Here is a 25,738-nt window from a genome sequence, read left to right on the forward strand (position 1 = left end):
AATTTAAACAACTTTTAAAGATTTTATTTTTATGTAATCTCTACACCCAACATGGGGTTCGAACTTACAATGCCAAGACCAAGAGTCACATGCTCTACTGGCTGAGTCAGTCAGGCATCCCGAGAACTTAAAAAATTTTAATTCAGTAATTGTATTGCTTTTAAACTTAACGAACATTTCAAAAATGACTTTGTGTTTTCAAATATTAGACATTTAGCATATCTTACATAAAAATACATAGAGAAATTATGAAAAGATATTTTGCTTCATCTTCCAGTCTTGGTAAGGGGTAGTTAGGAAGCTTCTTAGATGCTCACTCCCTTACTATTTTTATTTTCAGGACCGATTCAGATTCTGACAAACAGAAACCATCATGTTACTTTCAGAGAGAAATAAAACTGGGGCTGTGTTCACTCTCTTGGGCTTCTCAGATTACCCAGAACTGAAAGTCCCTCTCTTCTTGATTTTTTTGGCCATCTACAGTGTCACTGTTGTAGGAAATATTGGGATGATAGTTATAATCAAGATTAACTCCAAACTGCACACCCCCATGTACTTTTTCCTCAGCCACCTCTCATTTGTGGATTTCTGCTATTCCTCCATCATTGTTCCCAAGACCCTGGCAAACCTAGTTGTAGAAGACAGGACCATTTCATTTCCAGGATGTATAGTACAATATTTTTTCTTTTGTACCTTTGTGGTAGCTGAATCCTTTTTATTGGCTGTGATGGCCTATGACCGCTTTGTGGCCATCTGCAACCCTCTGCTCTACACAGCGGCCATGTCCCAGAAACTCTGTGCCATGCTGGTGGTTGGATCATACGCATGGGGAGTAGCATGTTCCCTGATACTCACATGTTCTGCTGTCAGATTATCTTTCCAGGGTTTCAACACAATCAATCACTTCTTCTGTGAGTTCTCTGCATTGCTGTCCCTGTCTTGCTCTGATATTTACATCAATCAGTTGCTGCTTTTCATTTTTGCCACCTTCAGCGTGGTCAGCACACTGCTTATCATTCTCATGTCTTATGTGTTTATCCTTGTCACCATCCTCAAGATGCGTTCAGCCAGTGGTCGTCGCAAAGCCTTCTCCACCTGTGCCTCCCACCTGACAGCCATCACCATCTTCTATGGGACCATCGTCTTCCTCTACTGTGTTCCTAACTCCAAAAACTCGAGGAACACAGTGAAAGTGGCGTCTGTGTTTTACACTGTGGTGATTCCTATGCTGAATCCTTTGATCTACAGTCTGAGAAATAAGGACGTCAAGGATACAGTCAGCAAGATAACTAAAGTCTTTTCTTTTTGAGCATATTATTGCAGTATATTGTCCTTGAAATGTAAATCAAGTGGGCTAATAATTGTTGATTGTAAGATACATTTAAATATAATGAAGAGTTGGTGTACAATGGATTGGATGTGGATTTTGATCCAAGAGACTTACCTTGATGTTATCTTTTGCTCACTGGAAAAAAAAATCCGAAGCCCCTCTGACCTTTGGTTTTTAATCCAAAAAATTGAGGTAATATAAACTAGCTCCTAATCTGATTGTGAAGACTAAAACTTAATTTAGGTATCATGTGGAATACCTTGTATAATCTCAGTAAACATTAATTTTATTCCCCTTTCTTATAACATACCTCAAGTAGACTAGGTCTCAATAAACACATAAATATACCTCCAAAAGTACAACTAGCAATTAAAATAAAACATAGTCTTCATCTCCAAGGAATGCACAGTCCAGTGTCGACAGTAAGACAGTGAAGAAAGTGGCCACTGTATAAGGTGGGAAATAAAAAGTATCATAGAGTTTTTGAAAGAAAGAAAAGTTCAAGTCCATTTAGGGACTTTAGAGTAATGACTGCAAAAAATAGGTATCACCTGAACTTGGCTTTGGATAACAAATTGCACAGTTTCAGGAGACAACAGGTATGAGTTTCATTCAGAAGAGCAAAGCATCACACAATCATGAGGTCAGAATGTAATACTGAATCAGTAATCTAAAAAATATTTTATTGAGTGATTACTATATAACATATGTGTGTGTGTGTGTGTGTGTTGTGTGTGTTGTATTGTGTGTCTAGGTTACTTGGCATGAGTGGAAATTTAATAAGACATTGTCTATATCCTGAATGTGTTTCAAAGGAGCTCCATTGTGGCAGTGTGATAAGTTATGATGGCATCCGTCAAAGGCTTTTAAAGATGTTAGACTGGATTTCAGGAAATCTCTTTAATTTTTTAAAATTTTTTGAGAAAGAGAGATAGATAGAGGAAATGAGTGGGAGAGAGGGGCAGAGGGAGACAGAGACAGAGAATCTTAAGCAATCTTAAGCAATCTCCATGCTCATCATAGAGCCTGATGTGGGGTCAATCCTACAACCCTTGGATCATGACCTGAGCTGAAATCAAGATCAGCATGGCTCACCCAGCTGAGCTACCCAAGTGCCCCTGGATTTCAGAAAATCTTATGCAAAGAATAAGCATAATGAGTGTCTGCCCAACCTGTGTTTCATAGTAACATTCTGCCTATGAAGACATCACAAACATTATCAATCCTTTATCATTTTTTTTTCTGAACATGAACATAATCTCTGAATCCTTCTCAACTGAACTCCCGCCTTAAGAAAAAGTGCTCAGGGTCTCCTGGTGGCTCAGTCGGTTAAGCCCCTGACTTTGTCTCAGGTCCTGATCTCAGGGTTCATGAGTTGGAGCCCTTACATCAGGCTCTCTGGTCTCAGTGTGGAGCCCACTTTGAATCCTCTGTCCCCCTCTCTCTCTTCCCCTCCCTGGCATGCTTTCTCTCTCTGTCTCTCAAAAATAAAATAAACATTAAAAAACTGCCCAAAACCAATTGCTTCCATAACTATTCAAAAATAAAATAAAGTCAGATAGTGATTAGCACCAAGGCCTATTTATTTTATCTGGCAAATTCAACATACTAAGCCTCTGTAATATTAATAAGTCATGTTGCTTGAATGCCTTATACCTGGTTCTCTTTCTCTTTACTCAATAAGGAAGGACAGTTAAAATTGCAAACAAGTTATTAATAAAATGAAAAGTAATACATTTCTGCTGTTCTAGTAAAGGAGAACTATTTTATATGGGCTCAGGAAAGTTACTTAAAATGTGCATATTATTTTGAACTAATGATCATTATTAAAATGTTCTATTCATATACATCATAAAATATGGAATCACTTAAATAACCATTTTACATGGAAAGATACAATCTAACAAACAGTGTTTTAGAAATGGATGTCTGAGGAGGGAATGCATTTCTCTTCTTTGACTTCGGTTTCTCTGCATATCCACAAATTTATCTTTCACTTTCCGTTGGTCCTTTTTTTTTTCAAGACACTCAATACATTTTAGTGAGCCTTTTAGTGTACAACATGAGGTGAAAGGATAGTCAGTCCTCTTTAACCAATATTTTACACAGCTGTAGGAAAATATTTCAAACTTTAGGGAATTATAACAGATTACATATATTACAGGTTGGGAAGCAGGTAAACAATATCTTCATTCTTCAATTTTCCAGTTGAGTCTTCCTTTCCAATAGTATCCAGCTCTAATTAGTTACATAAATTTCTTCAAGGCCATGTTTTATTTTTGCTGATGTCTTCAGACCTGAAACTTTGCTATTTCAGTCAATACCCTTGAATTCCGCTTCAAAAATGTGTTTTGCATTGGGTGGAATTTTGGCACCTTTCTTTCAATAAGCCCATTCTGGATCAATCTCTAGTTAAGCCTTTTCTCCTTTACTCACTTATACACTTATACAATAAATTAACTCATTATTCATAAATTAATACAATTTACGTGCACTTATACAATCCTAATTTTCCTCAAAATTTAGGAAATTATTTACATTGAATTATTTTTGAAATATTTATATTGAATTAGGAATTCTTTACTTTGAATCAAAAAAGGGTAATTCCTCTTTAGAGAGACTCTTATTTTACTTCTGTTCTGCTTGGACAAAGGATGATCATTTTGGGGTAAAAGTAACACCAACCATTTTGCTCTTACTCTGAGGAAACCAAAGCCCGTAACACGTAAGTGACCCGGCCAAAGTTGTAAAAGCAATTGTTGACAGAAACGAAAGCAATCGGTTAAGACTCTAGACATATCTTCTACGAAACTCTAGCGGACAATCTTGTGTTTTCTTTCATTTCAAGTTGCCACATTTCAGACTCTTTATGATAGATTCTGTTGCTTCTATATAGAACATGACATATTAGCCTCTGAAATTTTTGGTTGTGTGCCTCTCAATTTTGAAAATAATTTAATATTGAATATAAAATATTGCATCATAATTTTAAATAGCAGCAAAAAGTGTGATTTCTCTTACATAATATAATTCACTTAAAATACATAAATAAAGGGGCACCTGGGTGGCTCAGTGAATTAGGCATCCGATCTTGGCTCAGGTCATGATCTCACCGTTCATGAGTTCAAGCCCGGTGTCGGGCTCTGTGCTGACAGCTCTGAGCCTGGAGCCTGCTTCACATTCTGTGTCTCCCTCTCTCTCTGCCCCTCCCCCACTCACATCCCATCTCTCTCTCTGTCTCAAAGAATAAATACACATTAATTTTTTTTTAAATCTTAAAAAAAGATAAAATGTGTTAATAGTTGTATTCAGAACAGTAACTGGGTCATAGAAAGTGGTCACTGTGAGCATTGGTTACTCTTCTTAGCAAAGGTGGTTTGTTATTCGCACCTATTTCTGGTATTTGACACAAGTCCGGTTTGACTTCAGCCCCGTGCCTTCCAGCTTCCGGATATGACACAGGCAAAGTTGATAAGACATACTCATCTATTTCATAACAACAGTCTGATCTCTGGTTCACAGAGCAATGGTGGGTGCAGCATAAAGTGCTCTACAATGTATCATGGACTCTGGGAGGAAACTTGTTGGGTTATAATAACAGGTGCCAAGCTGTTTATAGATTTTCCTCCTGTTTATATCTCACGGAAGGTGTTGGAGTTTCAGGATAGTAGTGTTCTCTTGACATCTCATTGATATATCAGAGAGATCAATAGTTGTTTGGGGAAGCTTAGGGAACATGAGTCCCAGAGATACACACACACAAAACCATAAAGCATTTCCATAGTAACATCTCCAGAACCAGGGGAACCACACTTCTCCCACAGGTAGTTGGACTACACTCTGTTTTCTTGGGGATGGGCATAAGTGATATTTTCCAGGAGCTGAATGCTTTTTCTCTATTTGTTCCTCATGAGTGTAATTTACTATGGCCATTTCTATGAAAACGAGGAACCGTAGAGGAGGACAGTAGTACCAAACATATTTTTAAAAGTCTGCATTTCACTCTTTCTTGATTAGAGAGTGTTTTAAGAAATGCCGTGCTTCAATCGCTTCTTTATGAAAACGTTTCTCCTGTGTGTCCTGAGACACAGTCTCAAAGGGGAACGTTAACTGTTTAATCTGCAGGACCAACAACCTTGTAACAGCTACTAGTGTAAGAGGGAAAAGGGTGGGAAGCAAATCGGGAGAATGCGTGGTCTCTCCTCGCCTTCCTCCTCTCGCACACTGACTCCATCCATGGAACCTGGAAAAGACCACGTGGAGGTTCCCCTGACAGTGAGCCTGGAGCCTGGAGTCTCTCTGATGCTGAGAGCTGCAGGAAGGGGCCCTCAGGACTGTTCCTGGAGGGACACAGACTTGGGGACCACCTGTGAGGCAGAAAGGAGAGGAATTACTTTGATCCTGTGCACAAAATGAGAAGTGTCTTTCCATAGCAGGTTTCTCATCCTTGGTACTATTGACCTTCTGGGTCAGATAATATTTGGGTGTTTGCGTGTGCTCTTGGTATGTGTGTGGGGGGTGGCGGGGGTGGGGCAGCCATGTGCACCATAGACTGTTCAGCAAAATCCCTGGTCTCTACCCACTAGATGTCACTAGCACCCCTTCCTATTGGGAGAACCCAAAACGTCTTGGGACAGAGCCACAGGTCCCAGAGGCATCAAAATCGCTCCTGCTCCAGAACCACTTCTCTATAAAGAGTCAACAGCCTGATTTTTCACCTTCAGACTTGAAAACAGGCAAGGTTTTCAACATTGTGTACTATGTTGGGCTCAGAAAAAGACACCTCACTTTTACTGACCATTGAAGAGAGAGAACCATATTATCAGAATAACTATTTGTTTTCAGACTGGGATTTCTCAACGCGCATATCTTTTACCTTTTTGAAATCATTTGACCAAAGGGGGACATACCTAGTGGCTTGAATCTTAGTGAAGACCGTGTTTCCTCCAGGAATAATCCACCAGGGACTCCACCTCATAAAGCAGGTTCTAATTTCTTTTCAAATGATTAGAAGAAAATATTTATTGTCATGGGTTTTGTAAGGGTTAAATAGGCAGCAAATTATGTATGCCTATACAATATTTTATGTGTACATTCTGGCTTCATGTTTTTTAACTTACCATTTTATCATAATGATTTTTCAGGCCATTAAAGGGCCTTCAAAAACATCCTGTTAATAGTTGCATAGATTTCCATAATATATATGTACCCTAGCTTTCACCATTTCCCTCTTGTTTTTCAAATCTTTTTAATATTTACCTATTTTTGAGAGACAGCATGTGCGAGCAGGGAAGGGGTAGAGAGAGGGAGACAGAGGATGCAAAACAGACCTTGCACTGAAGACAGACAAGCAGATGCTGGGCTACAAGTCACAAACTGTGAGATCATAACCTGAGCCAAAGTCAAACACTTAACCGACTGAGCCACCCACGTGCCCCTGACCATTTCCCTCTTGCTGGACATATTATTGCTGAAATTTACTCTCATAAATAATGCTACAATGCAGCAGGAAGACTTTTGGTAATACTTCCCTATGTACATCTTTGATTCGTTCTTCAAATAGATTTAAAACTGAATTTATTTGTCTAATAGGTTAAGGCTTCAGAGTCAGAGTTATAGGAAGTTTGAGACCAACTACAAACTCCCTGAACAAAAAAAGACAAGAAAGACCATGAATAGGAGAATCACTATGTTACTTTATAGAAAAAAAAGCTAGTGTGGAGGATAAAAGCTACTTCCCCATCAAAAACATATGGATAAAAAATGAACACTTGTGGGTTAACAGTCTTCAACTGACATGCTTCTCATCATTTCAGTGGAAAACAGGGAAGGATGTGGTGTATTTCAAAACATTATTTTCTGAGATCTCACTAGATTCAGTACTCATTAAACAGTCTGCCAGGAAAAAGGGATTTGAGTTTCATAACACAATGTGGCTAATTATGTTTGAGGTCTTTCTAGTGATTCAGTGTCAATCTGTAAATTGTGTAGGACTCGCTTAAGGAATCATATACACCGTGATGGATGTGGATGTTTCTGTGTGATCTGTGAATCAACGTGTGACCTTACGCATCTTTCCACAATGCCTGCACTATTCCTAAACTTCACAAAAGCCGTGTCCTAATTCTTTGCGGAAAAACTTAACTATCTTACGCGTTTTCACGTCTTTTTTTTAAGAGATTGCCAAAAAAATGAATCTGAGATCATACAGTGGAGGATAACTATGAATATTTTTCTCCAACCTCAATCAAATGGGAACATGGGCAAGGGAAACTGCTCCGGTGTGACCGAGTTCATTCTCCTCGGATTCGCAGAAGCCCCCGAGTTGAGAGTCGCCCTCTTCTCTGTGTTCCTTCTCATCTATGGAGTCACGGTGCTGGGCAACCTGGGCATGATGGCAGTGATTCAGGTCAGCTGTCACCTTCACACTCCCATGTACTTTTTCCTCAGCCACTTGTCCTTTGTGGACTTTTGCTACTCCACCGTCATCGTGCCAAAGATGCTAACTAATACCTTAAATGAGGACAAAGCCATCTCGTTCCTGGGGTGCACCGTGCAATTCTACTTGTTTTGTACATGTGTGGTAAGTGAGGTCTTCCTTTTGGCTGTGATGGCCTATGACCGCTTCGTGGCCATCTGCAACCCACTGTTGTACACGGTCACCATGTCCCGCAATCTCTGTGTGGAGCTGGTGTCTTGTTGCTACCTGTGTGGGATGGTGTGTTCTCTGATCCACTTGTGTTTAGCTCTGGAGATCCCATCCTACACATCAAATGTGATTGACCACTTCTTCTGCGATCTGCCCCCTCTCTTGTCCCTTGCTTGCTCTGATGTCACTATGAATGAACTGCTGCTGTACATCGTGGCCACCTTCAATGAGATCACCACCATCGTGATCATCCTCACCTCCTACTTGCTAATTCTCATTACCATCCTGAGGATGCACTCTGCCGAGGGAAGGCGCAAAGCCTTTTCCACCTGTGCCTCCCACCTCACAGCCATCCTTGTCTTCCACGGAACAATCCTTTTCACTTACTGCCGGCCCAGTTCTGGCAACAGTATGGATACTGACAAGGTGGCCACGGTGTTCTACACTGTAGTGATTCCCATGCTCAACCCCCTCATCTATAGCCTCCGGAACAAGGATGTGAAGGAAGCGCTCAGAAAAATGGTGAGCTCCAAAATATTTTCCTAGAAAATATTTTCTTTGTGAGACTCAAGTTCCCACAGGGCAGGCTGGTTGAGCAGTGAATGGGTGGTTGTAGTGTTTGAGTGGAGGGTAGAGCCAGGGGGTAGGTAGTTAAGAGCGATTCTTTTTGATTCACTTACCTTTATGAATCTTCAATTTGCCTCAAAGTTAGGACTGAGTATATTTCAAATTTTAAGCCTACTTCTTTTCTTTTCTTCAATCTATAATCTTTGAAATGGATAGGAGTAATGGATTTTTAAGACATGTTTGGTTTGCTCTATAACCTTCATAAGCTTAATGAAGAACTCTTGAGAATCATGCTTTCTTTCAGTATCTATGATGGAAAATTCATTCCTTTTCAAAATTGAATTCCTGCTATTTTACAATGAAGAACACATCTTTGTCCAACAGTTGATACATGGAGTGAGATTTCTACATGCACACATGTCATTTTTATCTTTTTATTCTTTTTGATACATTTATTGCTTATTTTTTGTTTTCCTTATTATTTGTCTCAGTGTACAGTGTTTTTGGAACTTCAGATAGTATCTCATCTGAAAAAGCGGAGTTAATCTTAATTACTTCACATGGATGTTAGTAAAATTAAATTGCATGTCATGTGCAAAGAGCCTAGAATAATCCCTGGCACATAAATAGTTTTCTGTTTCTCTCTCTTCCTTCCCTTATATTGTCCTAATATTACATATATACTTTTGGTCACATGTGCACACACACACACACACACACACACACACACACACAGATTTGCCATCATTGAATAACCCTTACTACAAGTAGCTGCATTTCTGACTTAGGTCACTTGTCACATTTTTGTTGTTTGTTTCCTCAATTTTTGTCTCCATTATAACTCTCCATTTGGATCAAATGCTGTCACTTAAAATTGGAATTCTAAGCTATTTGTAGAAAACATAAATATTTCTTTTTCAAGCCAAAATATGGAGAGAGCCTAAATGTCAATCAACTGATGCATGGACAAAGAAGATGTGATATATCTATATCTATATCTATATCTATATCTATATCTATATCAACTATATCTAGAGAGAGAGAGGAATATTACTGAGCCACCAAAAAGAGTGAAATCTTGCCATTTGCAACAACCTGGATGGAATTAGAGAGGATTATGCTGAGTGAAATAAGTCAGTCAAAGGCAAATACCATATTATTTTCTCTCATATGTGGAATTTAAGAAACAAAGCAGATGAACATAGTGGGGAAAAAAGAGAGCTAAACCATAGAATAGTCTCTTAACTATAGGGAAGAAACTGAATGTTGCCAGATGGGAGGTGGGTGGGGGAGTGAATTAAACGTGTGATGGGTACTAAGGAGGGCACTTGTGATGAGCACTGGGTGTTGGATGTAAGTGATAAATCACTGAATTCTACATCTGGAATTGATATTACACTGTATGTTAACTAAATGGAATTTAAATAAAAACCTGAAAAAAATCATTTTCAGGGTGCATACTGGACTTTATGTTACATCCCTGTGGTTCCTGAATTAATTCTGCTATGACAGTGTGTGACAGCTTCGTGGCCATTTGCAACACTTTGCATTACACAGGTGCTGTGCCCCAGAAACCCCGTGCCCTACTACAGGTTGTATCATATGCATGGGGAGTAGCATGTTTCCTGAAACTCACATGTTCTGCTTTCGAGGTATCTTTTAGTGGTTCATCACAATCAGTCACTTCTGTGAGTTCTCCTCACTAATGTCTCTTTCTTATTCTGAGTCTTACGTCAGCCAGTTGCTTCTCGCTGCTTCTCACAATGAGGTGAGCACAGAGCTCTTCCTCCTCCCGTCTTATGGGGTTTTCATTGCCACCTCTCCAGATACATTCATCTGGTGAGCATCAAGAAATCCTCTTCAACTGTCAGCTTCACACTTGACCGATCACCGTTTTCTACAGCACCATTCTCTTCTCCTAGTCTCTGCCCTACCTCCTAAACCTCCAGGCACACAAAGTGATACCTGTTATGTACGGTGGTGATCCTCGTGTTGAAGCCCCTTATCTATAGACTGAGATACAAGGACACGAAAGACACAGACACTTTTTTTTTTCATAGTGAATGGTAAACACTTACCTCTGTTATTATAGAACATCTTTCTGTGATTTTTGAAGGACCTGTCAATCAAGCTCACTTTTAAACATCACTTTAGATTTTCCAAAAGACAGAATACTTACAATGGGAAGAATATGAATTTTAGGTCTGAGAAATCATACCTGGCTCTGATAATATAAAATCGGCCGGTTGGTTTATCTGAACCAGTCTTTATCTACAAAAATGATATAATGTGATGTAACTCATGGAGTGGAATGTGAAAAAAAATAAAATGTAGACAACATATCTGCATTTGTGTATGTGCAATACATGCTAGTTGTATTGTCTTCTCTTCACTGCTAAGCGATAGGTTGCAGGTGTTAAATACACAGCCACTTTTGTAGTTTAAATTCAATGAAATAGACGACAGGAAAGAAATACATAGTCTTCTTTTCAAAAACCTCACAAGCCAGTAGTATTAGTAAATATCATAATGTTTGGTCAGGAGACACGTCAAAATCATATGTGGATATCAAAGTGATTATTTCATAATTGCGTGCATCCTTTGCTTGACCTTGAAGGATGGGCAGGTTTTGAAAAGACACAGAAGAGAAAGACACAAGGTGTGTTCAGGAGTAAAGAACAGGAACAACATTCGAGAGGTGAGCATGAATAATAAAGCCAATGATTCAGCACTATTGTGAGCTACTGTTTTATGTCATATGCATTCAAGGTATCTTGTTAGGTGCTGGAAGGAATGAGAATTTGCATAAGATACACTTATTATTCTCAATTCCTTCAAAAAGAGCTCCCATGTGGAGGGTGCAAATATTACAAGAAGTTTAGAAATACTAGCGTGTTTCCTAGAATAGTGACAACAAAAACAAAACAAATATATTCACGTTCTATGTTTTAGGCTCCCTAAACATTTATTTTCCTTAAATGTTGTTTTAAATTGTCATTTGTAAATTATAATCTTAACAAGTAATTAATCAAACCTAGGTTATTGTGTCTATTAGGAAAGATTAGCTTTTCTCTGGTAGTAGTAACATTTATTATAAGATGGCCTCATAGATAAAGGTGTCTAATTTTCAAAAATCTTATGACATCGTATTTATCTTTCTTCTGTCATTAATTTTGCTTGAATTACTTACGTATCCTTTGTTTGGTACTCTTTGTCATTGGTAAATCCCAAATTAGTCCAGAAAATTATTATGAGAAAAAATAATAGCTGTGTTTGTTGAGGGTAAAATAAACACTGGATAATAACCATATATTTGTTCATGAAATAATTTGGAATGGTTCTGTGATCTTAAACTTACAGTAATTAATTAAAGTCAACTTATTTCAGAAATAGAACTATATAATTATGACCCAAACTATCTTATATATTTGCATATATTCATGTATATGAAACTGCCTTCTTTTACACATTGTCACTTGATTTGAACTTACCTGGAACGCTTGTAGAAAAGTAGCAGAAATGTTATATTGTTCTTGATTGGAGTCAATGATGAAAATGAAAACTAACCTATGAAATTTAATAGATGCTTCTAAGTGTTTAGAGGGAAATATATGTCTTTAAATAACTGTATTAGAAATAAAGAAAACTCTCAAAGTTAGAATCTTAGCTTCCACATTAAGAATCAGAAAAAAAGAAAAGAAAAGAAAAGAAAAAGAAAAAAGAACAAGGGAGGTTATAATAAAGACCAGATTATCAGTCAATAAAGTAGGAAAATTAAAAGTAGAGATCATTGAGTTTGCACTGTGAAAAGATTACTACCATTGACAAAATTTTAGCTAGAATTACTAGGAGAAAAGGAAACCAGAAACAAATTAGTACAATTAGTAAGGATAGTAATCTTGCAAAAATTGTATGCCAACAATTTAGTCAACTTAGACGATACAGACAGATTTGAAAAAGATAAATTTTCCCAAGCTGACAAAGAAGTAGAAAATCTGAATAGATATGTGACAATAAATTCAATGTGTAATGAAAATATTCCCACACTCCTTCCATCAATATTCAGACAATTACTATTACTAAATATGTATGTAGGCAATAACACTGGTTGTTACACAGATGGCTTCACCAGTTACTTTTACTAAATAACTACATAAGCAATGGTACCAATTGTGAGTTACTCTATTTAGGAGATGGAGACCGTGATCCTTTTTCCAATTCATGCAGTTATATCAGTATTACCCTGATACCAAAGCCAAACAAAGACAACACACAGAGGAAAACAGAAACCAAAATCCCTCATGGATACAAACCCAAGAATTCTCAACAAATCCTTGTATCCAATAATAAGATAAAATAGATGCACTAAAACATATAAAAGGCTTATGAGCCACACCAAGGGAGATTTATCTCAGAAATGCGAAGTTGGTTTAACATATGAAAAACAATGTAATAGATCACTTACATAGAATGAGGGAGATGGGGAACCGGATGGAATGTCTCCTCAGCCTTGAATGCCGTCTTTGGCACATCAATTTTGTAAAATATAATCGTATTATATGATAGTTGTGAGAATACCAATTTATTTCCTTGAAATTACATTTTACCACATATACCTTTACAAATTTATGTACACAGCTAGTGATACACAGAGACGAATGGAAAACTGTGGCTTAGATTGATCTTTTAAAGTCAGAAGAACACATCTGGGAAAGATATCTGAGGGGTCCCATTTGATGACTTCCACTATTGCACATGCATTAGAAAAAAAACTTCAGTCTCAGAAATCTCTCTGGATTTATTTATTTTTTTCCATACATTCATATGGGTGGAAAACCAGATGGGCCTCAATTTCTTTCATTGATCATTTATTTTGAATGTGTCCAAGTTTCAACCGCCTGTAAGATAAGCATAAAAACTGGAATTGCTCTCCTGGCTGGTTACTAGGAAGCTAAAGTAAGTGAATATTTGTATAATAGTTAGAATGGGTTCCAACACATAGCAAGTGTGAGTTATTATATGGTTTTCTGACCACTGGAGTCATTATTTTTTTTTGTTATTTAGAAGAATTCTGATGCAGCTGTAGTCCCTGTGCCCTACAGGAATCTAGGGGATGTTGTAATGTTATAAGAAAGGAAGAACTTCTAAGAGATATGCATGGCATGTCATTATGGCAATATGAGCTGTGTCCCACACATATGACACTTAATGTGACCTCTATCATGTAGCACCACAAATTCTGGGAGGAGGCATATGTGGTTTTAAACCATTGTTTCCCAATTTGGGATAATTTAAAAAATAAATTTCCTGATGATATTCCATGGAGATGAACTATTAGTTGTGTTATATCATACGTCACCTTGGTTTAATTTTTATATATTTTGTTATACCATAGAGATTAGTAATTGTTTGGGAGCTTAATGGGCCCATCCCCCAGGAGCTTAAATTACAGTATAAGTAAGTGTCTGCTTGCTATATACATCTCATATCTTCAGCACCAGGGACAAAACGTAGGTCACTCAGGTTTGTTAGCAAGAACTAGGTTTTGGTTACTTGAAAATAGAAATGAATATATTTTGTCCGTAAACAATTATTTTAAAGATATATTGAACTCAACTCTCTTCTAATTAGAGAATGTTTTAACAGGACCCATATTTTCTGTGCAGTTACTGTTTAGAGTGCTTTTGTGTTTTGGTATTCAGAAACTATTAATGGTGAATTTGGAACTGTTTTCTCTGTAACATAAAACATGGATGTGTTGAAAAGAATGCTAAATAAACAAATGGTACCTCTCTCTCTCTCTCTCTCTCTCTATCTCTCTCTCTCTCTCATCTCTTACCACCCATTTTTCAGACCGATCTCTATCACAGCATCTAACATGTATGACCATTGAGAGTGTCCTTAGTTTTCATATTAATGCTGAGGTTTGCATTTCTGTTCCTGCCAGATGGTTATCGAGAGTCAGGACTTAAGAACTCTCTGTGGTTAGAAAAAGAGATGAATTCTTTTGGATTTGTTTTGGGTTTGTTATGAAATGGTTTCTTATCATCAGCCTAGGAGATTAAGAAGCAAAACATTTGCCAGGTTGAATATCCTCTTTGAGAAGTAGGCAAGTAGGTAAGGTATTTTGCTTTGTTTTGTTTTTGTTCTTGGTCAGGTAATGAAAAACTGTGACTTAAGGGAAGTGATATGTTTCCATGTCTTTAAGGTTAGCTCAAGAGACCAAGAAGATACCAAGATATGCTTCCATTCCAGAACCTCTTCACTCAATTTTCATTACGCGTAAGTGTAAAAGTCATGAGTCTAGTCCTCGTGCTGTCTAGAAGTGGGAGCAGAGAATAGAATCCCTCAGTTTTTATTTGCCTTTTCCTTTAGGAAGGACCTCAGTGGTAGATCTCCCTTATATAGAGCATACAATGTAATCATTTCTGCAACCAACTACTTAAACAATCTCTATCATGTGTATTCATATCTCTATGGGTGCATCTTCATTTGCGTCTATATGTATATGCTGAGTGTACTATTCAGTATCCTTTTTATTTAAAAAAAAACACCTCATAAATGGGATTTTACATAGCATGATCCTTTTCTGTCCTAGATATGACACCCCAAAGTTTAACACTTGCTCCACTTCTGAAAATATTTTTTATGGTAAATATTATAAACAGTAACGCAATACAGTTTTGGACATGATTTTTCACAATATTACCAATGTAACTAAATATCTTTTAATAGCTTATGAGGAATAAAATCTATCAAAAAAATATCAAATAGCTTTTATTGTTGTCAGGGTCAAGACTTGGATATATGCCCCTTCATTACTTTCCAGAAAAAGGTATTCAAGAGATCTATCTCTCTGAATCTTTATTAGCATAGATCGTTATTATTATAATTGATTAAGCTAGTAAATCAATTAACCACATAGTGGGTTTGATAGGCACAATTCTCACCTTCAATGTATATTTTAAATCTCTTGTTTCATAATTCAGATTTTAACGAGTTTTTGTGAGCCACAGCATCAAAAATTCTATCACACTTTTCCAAAATAGAATATGAGAAAAATTTGTCTCAAATTTATGTTCCTGATAGAGTCACGTAAAAATAAAAAAACAAAAGAGTGTTTGGAGAATCAGAGTAGGTGTTACTCTCCTGGACAGAGCTTATTAAGTTTCTTCAGAGAACAGATGCTAGTGTCTGTATGGCTTTGAAATATATCATTGAATCTATCTTAAATTCCACCCAGAAACTGAACTTAATCATAGATAAAGTGATAGATAAGGGTTGGAATCATTCAAGGTTTCTGCTGATGCCTAAGTCAACTTTGGTCAGTGGGATCCACTGAGACTTTTAACCTTTTGAATTACTTGACCACTGTGCTTCTGTTGTATCTTATAGATACATTGTTTGATATCAATGTTATATTTTTCTGAAATTAATGTTAACCTGTTTTTTCCTCCCTTTTTAGAAGAAAGACAATATTTATCATTTGTTTTCCTAAGTCCAACACCTTGCAGGAATGGGCACGGGAAACTGTTCCAGTGTGACCGAGTTCATTCTCCTCGGATTCTCAGAAGCCCCCGAGTTGAGAGTCGCCCTCTTCTCTGTGTTCCTTCTCATCTATGGAGTCACGGTGCTGAGCAACCTGGGCATGATGGCAGTGATTCAGGTCAGCTGTCACCTTCACACTCCCATGTACTTTTTCCTCAGCCACTTGTCCTTTGTGGACTTTTGCTACTCCACTGTCATCGTGCCAAATGTGCTGTCCAGTATCTTAAACAAGGGCAAAGCCATCTCCTTCCTGGGATGCATGGTGCAATTCTATTTCTTTTGTGCCTATGCAATCACTGAGGTCTTCCTTTTGGCTGTGATGGCCTATGACCGCTTCGTGGCCATCTGCAACCCACTGTTGTACACGGTCACCATGTCCCGCAATCTCTGTGTGGAGCTGGTGTCTTGTTGCTACCTGTGTGGGATGGTGTGTTCTCTGATCCACTTGTGTTTAGCTCTGGAGATCCCATCCTACACATCAAATGTGATTGACCACTTCTTCTGCGATCTGCCCCCTCTCTTGTCCCTTGCTTGCTCTGATGTCACTATGAATGAACTGCTGCTGTACATCGTGGCCACCTTCAATGAGATCACCACCATCGTGATCATCCTCACCTCCTACTTGCTAATTCTCATCACCATCCTGAGGATGCACTCTGCCGAGGGAAGGCGCAAAGCCTTTTCCACCTGTGCCTCCCACCTCACAGCCATCCTTGTCTTCCACGGAACAATCCTTTTCACTTACTGCCGGCCCAGTTCTGGCAACAGTATGGATACTGACAAGGTGGCCACGGTGTTCTACACTGTAGTGATTCCCATGCTCAACCCCCTCATCTATAGCCTGCGGAACAAGGATGTGAAGGAAGCACTCAAGAAAGTGTTGGGATCTAGATTACCTTTTGAAAAACTATTTTCTTAACTAGACTCAGAGTTTCATCAGAGACTTTAATGACGGGCTGGATTTGGGTGTGTGTGAATGGAAAAGTAAAGTAGGGAAATAAAACTTGGGGACTCTGCATGCTGTTTTGTTTTCCACTTGCTTATCTAATTAAGCCATATAATATCTTTTATGGATAATTTAAATACACCTCTATGGGACCATATCTGTGTTATTCTTATATCAGTAGTGTAGCTTTGCAACTGTTATGCAAAAATATTTTCCAAATGGTTCAACATGATAAAACTTTAGAAAAACTACGTGTAAATTTTTCTAAAGGAGAATACTTGAGATATTTTCCATTTGCTGATAATTTCACCATGCTGCTCCTGATCTTGAAAATGTCCAAAAAAAAAAGAAGAGAAAAGAAAACAAAAGAAAAGAAGAGAAGATTTAAGGTCAAGATTTCTGTTATAATAAAACCTGATAAAGACAGGAAGTTCAGGGGTGCCTGGGTGGCTCAGTTGGTTGAGCATCTGACTTCCCATGTTCATTCTCTGTCTCTCTCTGTCTCTCAATAATAAGTAAATGTTAAGGAAAAAAATATTTAAAAAAAAAAGGAAGTTCAGAGGAGTGGATATTTTTTTTTTGGTTTATTTGTATTTTGTTTTATTGTGACTGCAGTTTCAAGAACCACTTTTAAAACATCCTTATCATTCTTTGTGAACTATCCCCTCTCTGCACTGAAATTCCTCGTGGTTCTGGTAGTTTGGCTCTATTCCCAGTTCCTTTGGAAGGCCATATTTATTTTTCAATGAAGACTCATGGGGCACTGACTTTATGCTACTCATTCATCTAGGAGCTTGGGATATATTAGTGAACAAAGCAATGAATGATCTCTGCTTTCCTGGAACTTTTATTTTAGCAGGCAATATACAATTAAAGAAATTAATTATTATTAAAAATACATTTGAACCATGTGAAGTATTTTAATCACTCAATTGGGTAGTAGAGTAACTCCTAAAGTAAAACAGTATGTTCATAGAAGATTTCACTGAAAAGCTGCATTTGAACAAAAACTTAAGGGAAAGCGTTTCAGTGTGCAGGAAACATGAGGAGAAAAGACCATAAAGAAAGAGTCAGTAATAGTTTTTGGAAAACATAAAGCAAAACACAAAATCAAAGAGGTCAGACTAGATAGAAGAAGCAGAGGTGGTTAAGAGTAATAGAATAGGACAAGGTTTCAAAGGGGCTATTTTCCCAAGTTGATATTTAACTTTTTAAATATTTCTGCTTTAACTCTCAGTGAATCATGATGACCTAAAGGAGGGATCTTCACCCTTCTCCAACAGGGTCAGAGTGGATGGCAGGGAGGAAGACACTTATGCCTGCTATATGGTAGCCACTCAATATTTGATAAGGATGGTTTTTATAATTCCATAACTTTTATAATGGTTGTAGGTATATATGGGACTAATCAGGGGTTGGAGAAGTGATTTTAAAATATAACATTTTGGGGGCACCTGGATGGCTTAGTTGGCTAAATGTCTGACTCTTGGTTTTGGCACAGGTCATGATTTCATGGTTCATGAGTTCAAGCCCACACTGGGCTCTGTGCTGACAGTGTGGAGCCTGCTTGGTATTCTCTCTCTCTCCCTGTCTCTCTGCCCCTCCCACACTCTCTCTCTCCTTTTCTTCCAGACTAAATTAATAAACTCAAACATATATTTATAGAAATTTTTTTTTTAACGTTTATTTATTTTGGGGACAGAGAGAGACAGAGCATGAACGGGGGAGGGGCAGAGAGAGAGGGAGACACAGAATCAGAAACAGGCTCCAGGTTCTGAGCCATCAGCCCAGAGCCTGACGCGGGGCTCGAACTCACGGACTGCGAGATCGTGACCTGGCTGAAGTCGGACGCTTAACCGACTGCGCCACCCAGGCGCCCCTATTTATAGAAATTTTTATATAAAAATTTCCTAATGCTGCTCCAGGGTTTCAAGCATTACATTAGAGAAAAATGATTAATTTTAATTGTTTATTTCATGACCTCAAGAGAATGGGGCAAGACATAATCTCTAGGGCTCATGTCCCAAAGATTGCACTATAGATATAAGAATATATCCATCAGTCCCAACCAAGAGTGGCCTTACCTTTGCCATCAGCAGGTTTGTTTTCAGATTCTAGAGACCGACTGATATTAATTTCAATGTAGGGTATCTGGGAAGCAGTACAGTGGGGGAAACTTAGACAGTTCTTGAGAATTATTTAGTCACTGCAGAAGTAACATATCTGGAACACGCAAGGAAAAGAAAGTGCATTTATGCCACATGGTTTTGTCTCAGAGGGCCTGGCTCAGATGAACAAGGGGTACCCTGGGTGGGAGGATAGAAGAGGTCTGAGAACTTCAGGAATGTGCATTGTTCTGTTTCTGTAAGTTATGGGAGAAATAGTCAAGGTAAGATAGAGAAGATTTAAGTAAAATGAAACTAGCAGAGATTGAATAGACTCTCTAGTGAAAAAAATTAAAAGGGGCCAGCTTTAATTAAGATGAGAAAGCAGAAAAAAATTAGAGAAAAATTAGAACAAAATAAGGAAAACAAAGGTAAGAAGATTTCAGCTGTTATATTTCTTGGACTCAATGGTAAAGAAAGATTTTACCAACAATGTAATAATAGTATTTGGGATGCAAGAATCATCATTTTGAATATAACATTCATTTAAAATGAAACCTGAAAATCCTTAGTCAGTTAAATATCATATTAAGCAAGAAGTGTGATAATGAGAACATCTAGCTTCATGATGGATGTCTTTTGAGGTTGTCTTTAATACTCAGATGTATGACTGACTATAGGGACAGAGAGGTCCATTAAGCTCTCAGTCTTGAATATGATCTGATATCTTTATTGATGGGCCATCTGAAACTATTTCTTGGGTTGTGGGACCAGAGATAGCCTTAACAGAGAGATGATTAACAGTTTCCTGGTGTCTAGACCTAGAACATGGGTCAGAGTCTGGTGTGTAGGAATGGACACATGGCTGGGCTCCAATCAGGGCACTAGTCACGGATACATAGATTAGTCCCTACTTGCATATCGTTGGGAAAGTCAAGGTTTCTTTTATCACCCCTAGAATTAGGAAGTGGACGTGATTATCTTTATCACCTATTCTAATTATTTATCAAGCGATGAGGAAAGATTGACAATTAAGAGCCCATTTGTTGAGAAGAATATCCTGAAAAACAAGTTAAGGTTTATTTGATATCAGATTTACTGAGTTAGAAAGAAAAAGATTAAAGTACTTTGTGAAATGTAACATAAAGTGTTATGGGTGTTTTTTCTTAATGTCATAGTGTAAACATATGTTGTAGACATTAATTTGTTTGGAAATTCCTCATTTTTGTACTGATTATAAGGCTGGCATAATCAGTCATTATTATCCTAGGTGTATCTTTTATGAACTTCTAATGTTCAAGGGAAACTAAAAACTTTATGGGAAGTTTGATTTAACAACCATAAATCCCTTTATCTCATATACTACTTATAAATATTAAAATTTACAGTTGGGAATTTAAACAATCTTTAAAGGTTTTATCTATCAACTTATTTTTTTATTTGTTTGTTTGTTTGTTTATTTATTTATTTACATAATCTCTACACCCAATGTGGGTCTTGAACTTAAAACGCCGAGATCAAGAGTCGCATGCTCTAGTCAGCCAGGCACCCCAAAGACTTAAAATTTTTTAATTCAATAATTATATTGTTTTTTAACTTAAAGAGCATTTAAAAACTGTTTTGCATATTTTCAAATATTAGATAGCATATCTTGCTAACAAACACATAAAGAAATTATGAAAAGACATTTTGCTTCATCTTCAGTGGTGTAAGGGGCAGATAGGCAAGCTTCTTAGATGTTCACTCTCTTTAATATTTTTATTTTCAGGACCAGTTCAGATTCTGACAGGCAGAAACCATCATGTTACTGTCAGAGAGAAATAAAACTGGGGCTGTGTTCACTCTCTTGGGCTTCTCAGATTACCCAGAACTGAAAGTCCCTCTCTTCTTGATTTTTTTGGCCATCTACAGTGTCACTGTTGTAGGAAATATTGGGATGATAGTTATAATCAAGATTAACTCCAAACTGCACACCCCCATGTACTTTTTCCTCAGCCACCTCTCATTTGTGGATTTCTGCTATTCCTCCATCATTGTTCCCAAGACCCTGGCAAACCTAGTTGTAGAAGACAGGACCATTTCACTTTCAGGATGTGTAGTCCAATTCTTTTTCTTTTGTACCTTTGTGGTAGCTGAATCCTTTTTATTAGCTGTGATGGCCTATGACCGTTTTGTGGCCATCTGCAACCCTCTGCTCTACACAGCGGCCATGTCCCAGAAACTCTGTGCCATATTGGTAGTCGGATCATACGCATGGGGAGTAGCATGTTCCCTGATACTCACATGTTCTGCTGTCAGATTATCTTTCCAGGGTTTCAACACAATCAATCACTTCTTCTGTGAGTTCTCTGCATTGCTGTCCCTGTCTTGCTCTGATATTTACATCAATCAGTTGCTGCTTTTCATTTTTGCCACCTTTAATGAGGTCAGCACACTGCTCATCATTCTCATGTCTTATGTGTTTATCATTGTCACCATCCTCAAGATGCGTTCAGCCAGTGGTCGTCGCAAAGCCTTCTCCACCTGTGCCTCCCACCTGACAGCCATCACCATCTTCCACGGAACCATCCTCTTCCTCTACTGTGTTCCTAACTCCAAAAACTCCAGGCATACAGTCAAAGTGGCGTCTGTGTTTTACACAGTGGTGATCCCTATGCTGAATCCCTTGATCTACAGTCTGAGAAATAAGGACGTCAAGGATACAGTCGGCAAGATAATGGATACTAAAGTCTTTTTTTCTTAAGCATGTTATTTGACTAGAGTTTGGCCCTGAAATATAAATCGTGTACCCATAAACGTTGATTATAAAGATACATTTAAAAATAATGAAGAGTCGATGTACAATGAAAAGAATGCAGATTTTTATTCAAAGAGACTGACCTTGATGCTCTCTCTTGCTTACTGGAAAAAAAAGTCAGCAATCCCCCTCATCTTTGGTTTTTAATCCACAAAAATGAGGTAACATAAATTAGCTCCTAATCTGATTGTGAGGTCTAAAAGGTAATATAAATATTATGTGGATACTTTGTATAATATCAATAAACATTAATTTCATTTCCCTTTCTTGTAACATACCTGGAGTAGACTAGGCTCTCAATAAACATATAAATTTATCTCCTAAAAGTAAAAGTAGCAGTTAAAATGGGACATAGCATTCCTTTCTGTGCAACGTAAAACCCAGTGTTAACAGTAAGGCAGTGAAGAAAGTGGCCTTTGTATAAAGTGGGAATGAAAAGTACCACCAAGTGTTTAAATGAAAGAAAAGTTCAAGTCCCTTGGGGAGTCTGAATAACCCCTCCAAAAACTAGGTGTTATTTGAACTTGGCTTTGGATAACAAGATGAACAGAGTTTCAGGACACAACATATGAGTTTTATTCAGAAGAGCAAAGCATTGCAAAATCAGGGAGGTCAGAATGCAATACTGAGTCACTTATCAAACAAACATTTTATTGAATGATTACTATATAACATGTGTGTGTGTGTTGCAGTGTGTGTGTGTGTGTGTGTGTGTGTGTGTGTGTGCGTGTGTTGCATTGTGTGTATAGGTTACTGGGCATGAGTGGAAAGTTGATAAGACATGGTCTATATCCTGAATGTGTTTTCAAAGGAGCTCCATTGTGGCAGTTTGATAAGCTATCATAGGCTCCACCAAAGGCTTAAAGATGTTAGATTGGATTTCACAAACTCTCATTATTTATTTTTTTAGAGGAAAGAGAGAGTGAAGGGCAGAGGGAGAAAGAGAGCAAGAGAGAGAGAGAATCTTAAGCAGGTTCATGCTTAGCACAGAGCCTGATGTAGGGCCAAGTCCCACAATCTTGGAATCATGACCTTAGTCAAAATCAAGAGTTGGATGCTCAACTGACAATCCACCCAGGAGCCCCTGGATTTCAGAATATCTTATATGCAAAAAATAAGCATAATGAGTTCCTGCCCATCCTATGTTTCATACTATTATTCTGCCTATGAAGATGTCAAAAACGTTATCAAAACTTTATTAATTATTTTCCTAAACATGAGCATAATCTTTGAATCCTTCTCAACTAAACTACTACCTTAAAAAAAAGTTCTCAAAACGAATTGTTTATATACTTTAGTCAAAATACAATAAAAATAAAAATACTAATTAGCATCAAGGCCTACTTAATCTGGCAAATTTAAAATACCAGATTTCTATAATATTAATAACACAGTTTACTTAAACACCTTGCACGTGCTTCTTTTTCTCTCTACTCAATATAGATAGTTAAAATTGCAAACAAATTATTACTATATTGAAAAACATAAATTTCCTGGTATTCTGGTAAGGGAGAACAATTTTATATGGGCTCAATAAAGTTACTTGAAATGTGCATATTATTTTGAACTAATGATCATTATTAAAATGTTCTATTTATATACATCATAAAATAAGGAATCACTTAAATAACCATTTTACATGGTAAGATACAATTCTAAGAAACAGTGTTTTAGAAATGGATGTCTGAGGAGGGAATGCATTTCCACAAATTTATCTTTCACTTTCTTTTGGTCCTTTTTTTATTTTCAAGACACTCAATACATTTTAGTGAGCCTTTTAGTTTACAACATGAGGTAAAAGGATACTCAGTCTCTTTAGCCAATATTTTACACAGCTGTAGGAAAATATTTCAAACTTTAGGGAATTATAATGGATTACATATATTACAGGTTGGGGAGCAGGTAAACAATCTCTGTGTTCTTGAATTTTCCAGTTCAGTCTTCCCTTCCAATAGTATCCAGCTCTAATTAGTTACATGTTTCTTCAAGGCCATGTTTTATTGCTGCTGATGTCTTCATACCTGAAATTTTGCTATTTCAGTCAATATCCTTGAATTCCACTTCAAAAATGCGTTTTGCATTGGGTGGAATTTTGGCACCTTTCTTTCCATAAGCCCATTGTGGATCAACCTATAGTTAAGCCTTTTCTCCTTTACTCACTTATACACTTATACAACAAATTAACTCATTATTCATAAATGAATACAATTTTCCTACACTTATACAATCCTAATTTTCCTCAAAATTTGGGAAATTATTTATGTGACTCTTACATTGAATCAAAGATGAGTAATCCCTCTTTAGAGAGACTCTCATTGTACTTGTGTCTTGCTTGGACAAAGGATGATCATTTGGGGGTAAAAGTAACATCAACCATTTAGCTCTTACTCTGAGGAAACCAAAGCCCATAACACGTAAGTGACCCGGCCAAGGTTGTAAAAGCAATTGTTGACAGAAATGAAAGCAATTGGTTAAGACTCCAGACATATCTTCTACTAAACTCTAGCGGACAATCTTGTGTTTTCTTTCATTTCAAGTTGCCACATTTCAAATTCATTATGACAGATTCTGTTGCTTCTATATAGAACATGACATTAGCCTCCAAATTTTTTCGTTGTGTGCATCTCAGTTTTGGAAAGAATTTAAGTCTGCATACAAAATATTTCATCATAAATTTAAATAGCACAAAAAGTGTGATTTCTGTTGTGTAGCATAATTCATTTAAATTACATAAATAAGAACATCTGAAAGCAGATTTGTGTCACTCTTCTTCCTCAACTCATGTTCAATGTTACCCCAATCCATTGAATATTATTTTATAAATGACATTCATACTTTTAATCTCTTGGATTAATATTGCTCTTGGCAATATTGAAAGTTCTTTTTCATAGATTAAGTTAACCTTGTAATAATACAATAATAATTGGGGGTGCCTGGGTGGCTCGGTCGGTTAAGTGTCTGACTTCAGCTCAGGTCATGATCTCATGGTCCATGAGTTCGAGCCCCGCGTCGGGCTCTGTGCTGACAGCTCAGAGCCTGGAGACTTTTTCAGATTCTGTGTCTCCCTCTCTCTCTGCCCCTCCCCTGTTCATGCTCTGTCTCTCTCTGTCTCAAAAATAAATAAACGTTAAAAAAAATAAAAAAAATAATAATTGCATCACTAATCAAAAACATAATTGCATTTGCAAATTTTGATAAAATACAATTACCCAAAATTGAAAAAAAAATGTGTTTGCAAATATTTATTTTCGTGAGAAATATCATGAGTATATATTTGGATTTTTTATTTCAGTTAATTAAATGTATCCATGGAAAGATATCACTTAATGCTAGAAAGCAAGAGGGTTAAGCATCATCTCTATTTCTACTTCTTAAAAAGAAAATACTGAGACTTTTTGGTCATGTTAAGAGTAATTGAGACTAGAAACTGTGTCAGAAATTGTGCTGTATTAGTAAGGTCACTCAAATCTTTCAACTCACCCAAGTTATGTGCCAGTTCCTCACAATGACATTTTATCAGAAATTTAAAAAATAACGCATCAAACAAAATTTATACTGAGTTTCTCCGATTTTGTTGAAGGGCAAAATTTTGGAAATTAATTCTCTCAACAGGGTTTGTTTATCCAGTCTGGTAGATTGCAAACATAGCCAAAATTCTCCAGTCCTCTGGTGTCTATGCCACCGTGCAGCTCTTCTGATTACATGGTGGAGTCAGTTTCCCCACTCCTGCAGGGTAGTCTGCTTTTCTGAGTAGCTTTGGCTAACGGAGAGTAGTTGCAATGACGTTGTTCAAGTT

General features: G+C 37.3%; 4 protein-coding genes across 4 annotated transcripts; all 4 read left to right on the forward strand.

Annotated features, from left to right (window-relative positions):
• The first annotated feature begins 373 nt into the window (after positions 1 to 373).
• Positions 374 to 1,309, forward strand: LOC115525501 (olfactory receptor 5D18-like). The gene has a single exon (XM_030332721.1). The coding sequence runs from the start codon at positions 374 to 376 to the stop codon at positions 1,307 to 1,309; it is 936 nt and encodes a 311-aa protein (XP_030188581.1).
• A 6,280-nt stretch (positions 1,310 to 7,589) lies between these two features.
• LOC115525653 (olfactory receptor 5L1-like) lies at positions 7,590 to 8,525 on the forward strand. The gene has a single exon (XM_030332929.1). It carries the CDS (start codon positions 7,590 to 7,592, stop codon positions 8,523 to 8,525), a length of 936 nt encoding a protein of 311 aa, XP_030188789.1.
• Positions 8,526 to 16,062: 7,537 nt separating this feature from the next.
• LOC115526378 (olfactory receptor 5L1-like) lies at positions 16,063 to 17,013 on the forward strand. The gene has a single exon (XM_030333787.1). The coding sequence runs from the start codon at positions 16,063 to 16,065 to the stop codon at positions 17,011 to 17,013; it is 951 nt and encodes a 316-aa protein (XP_030189647.1).
• Positions 17,014 to 20,946: 3,933 nt separating this feature from the next.
• LOC115525518 (olfactory receptor 5D18) lies at positions 20,947 to 21,888 on the forward strand. The gene has a single exon (XM_030332741.1). The coding sequence runs from the start codon at positions 20,947 to 20,949 to the stop codon at positions 21,886 to 21,888; it is 942 nt and encodes a 313-aa protein (XP_030188601.1).
• Positions 21,889 to 25,738: the final 3,850 nt, after the last annotated feature.

Source organism: Lynx canadensis, chromosome D1 (genome assembly GCF_007474595.2).
Source record: "Lynx canadensis isolate LIC74 chromosome D1, mLynCan4.pri.v2, whole genome shotgun sequence".
NCBI lineage: Eukaryota > Metazoa > Chordata > Mammalia > Carnivora > Felidae > Lynx > Lynx canadensis.

Coding starts and splice junctions, on each gene's coding strand:
- LOC115525501 (XM_030332721.1), top strand. CDS start 374: ATGTTACTTTCAGAGAGAAATAAAACTGGGGCTGTGTTCACTCTCTTG.
- LOC115525653 (XM_030332929.1), top strand. CDS start 7,590: ATGGGCAAGGGAAACTGCTCCGGTGTGACCGAGTTCATTCTCCTCGGA.
- LOC115526378 (XM_030333787.1), top strand. CDS start 16,063: ATGGGCACGGGAAACTGTTCCAGTGTGACCGAGTTCATTCTCCTCGGA.
- LOC115525518 (XM_030332741.1), top strand. CDS start 20,947: ATGTTACTGTCAGAGAGAAATAAAACTGGGGCTGTGTTCACTCTCTTG.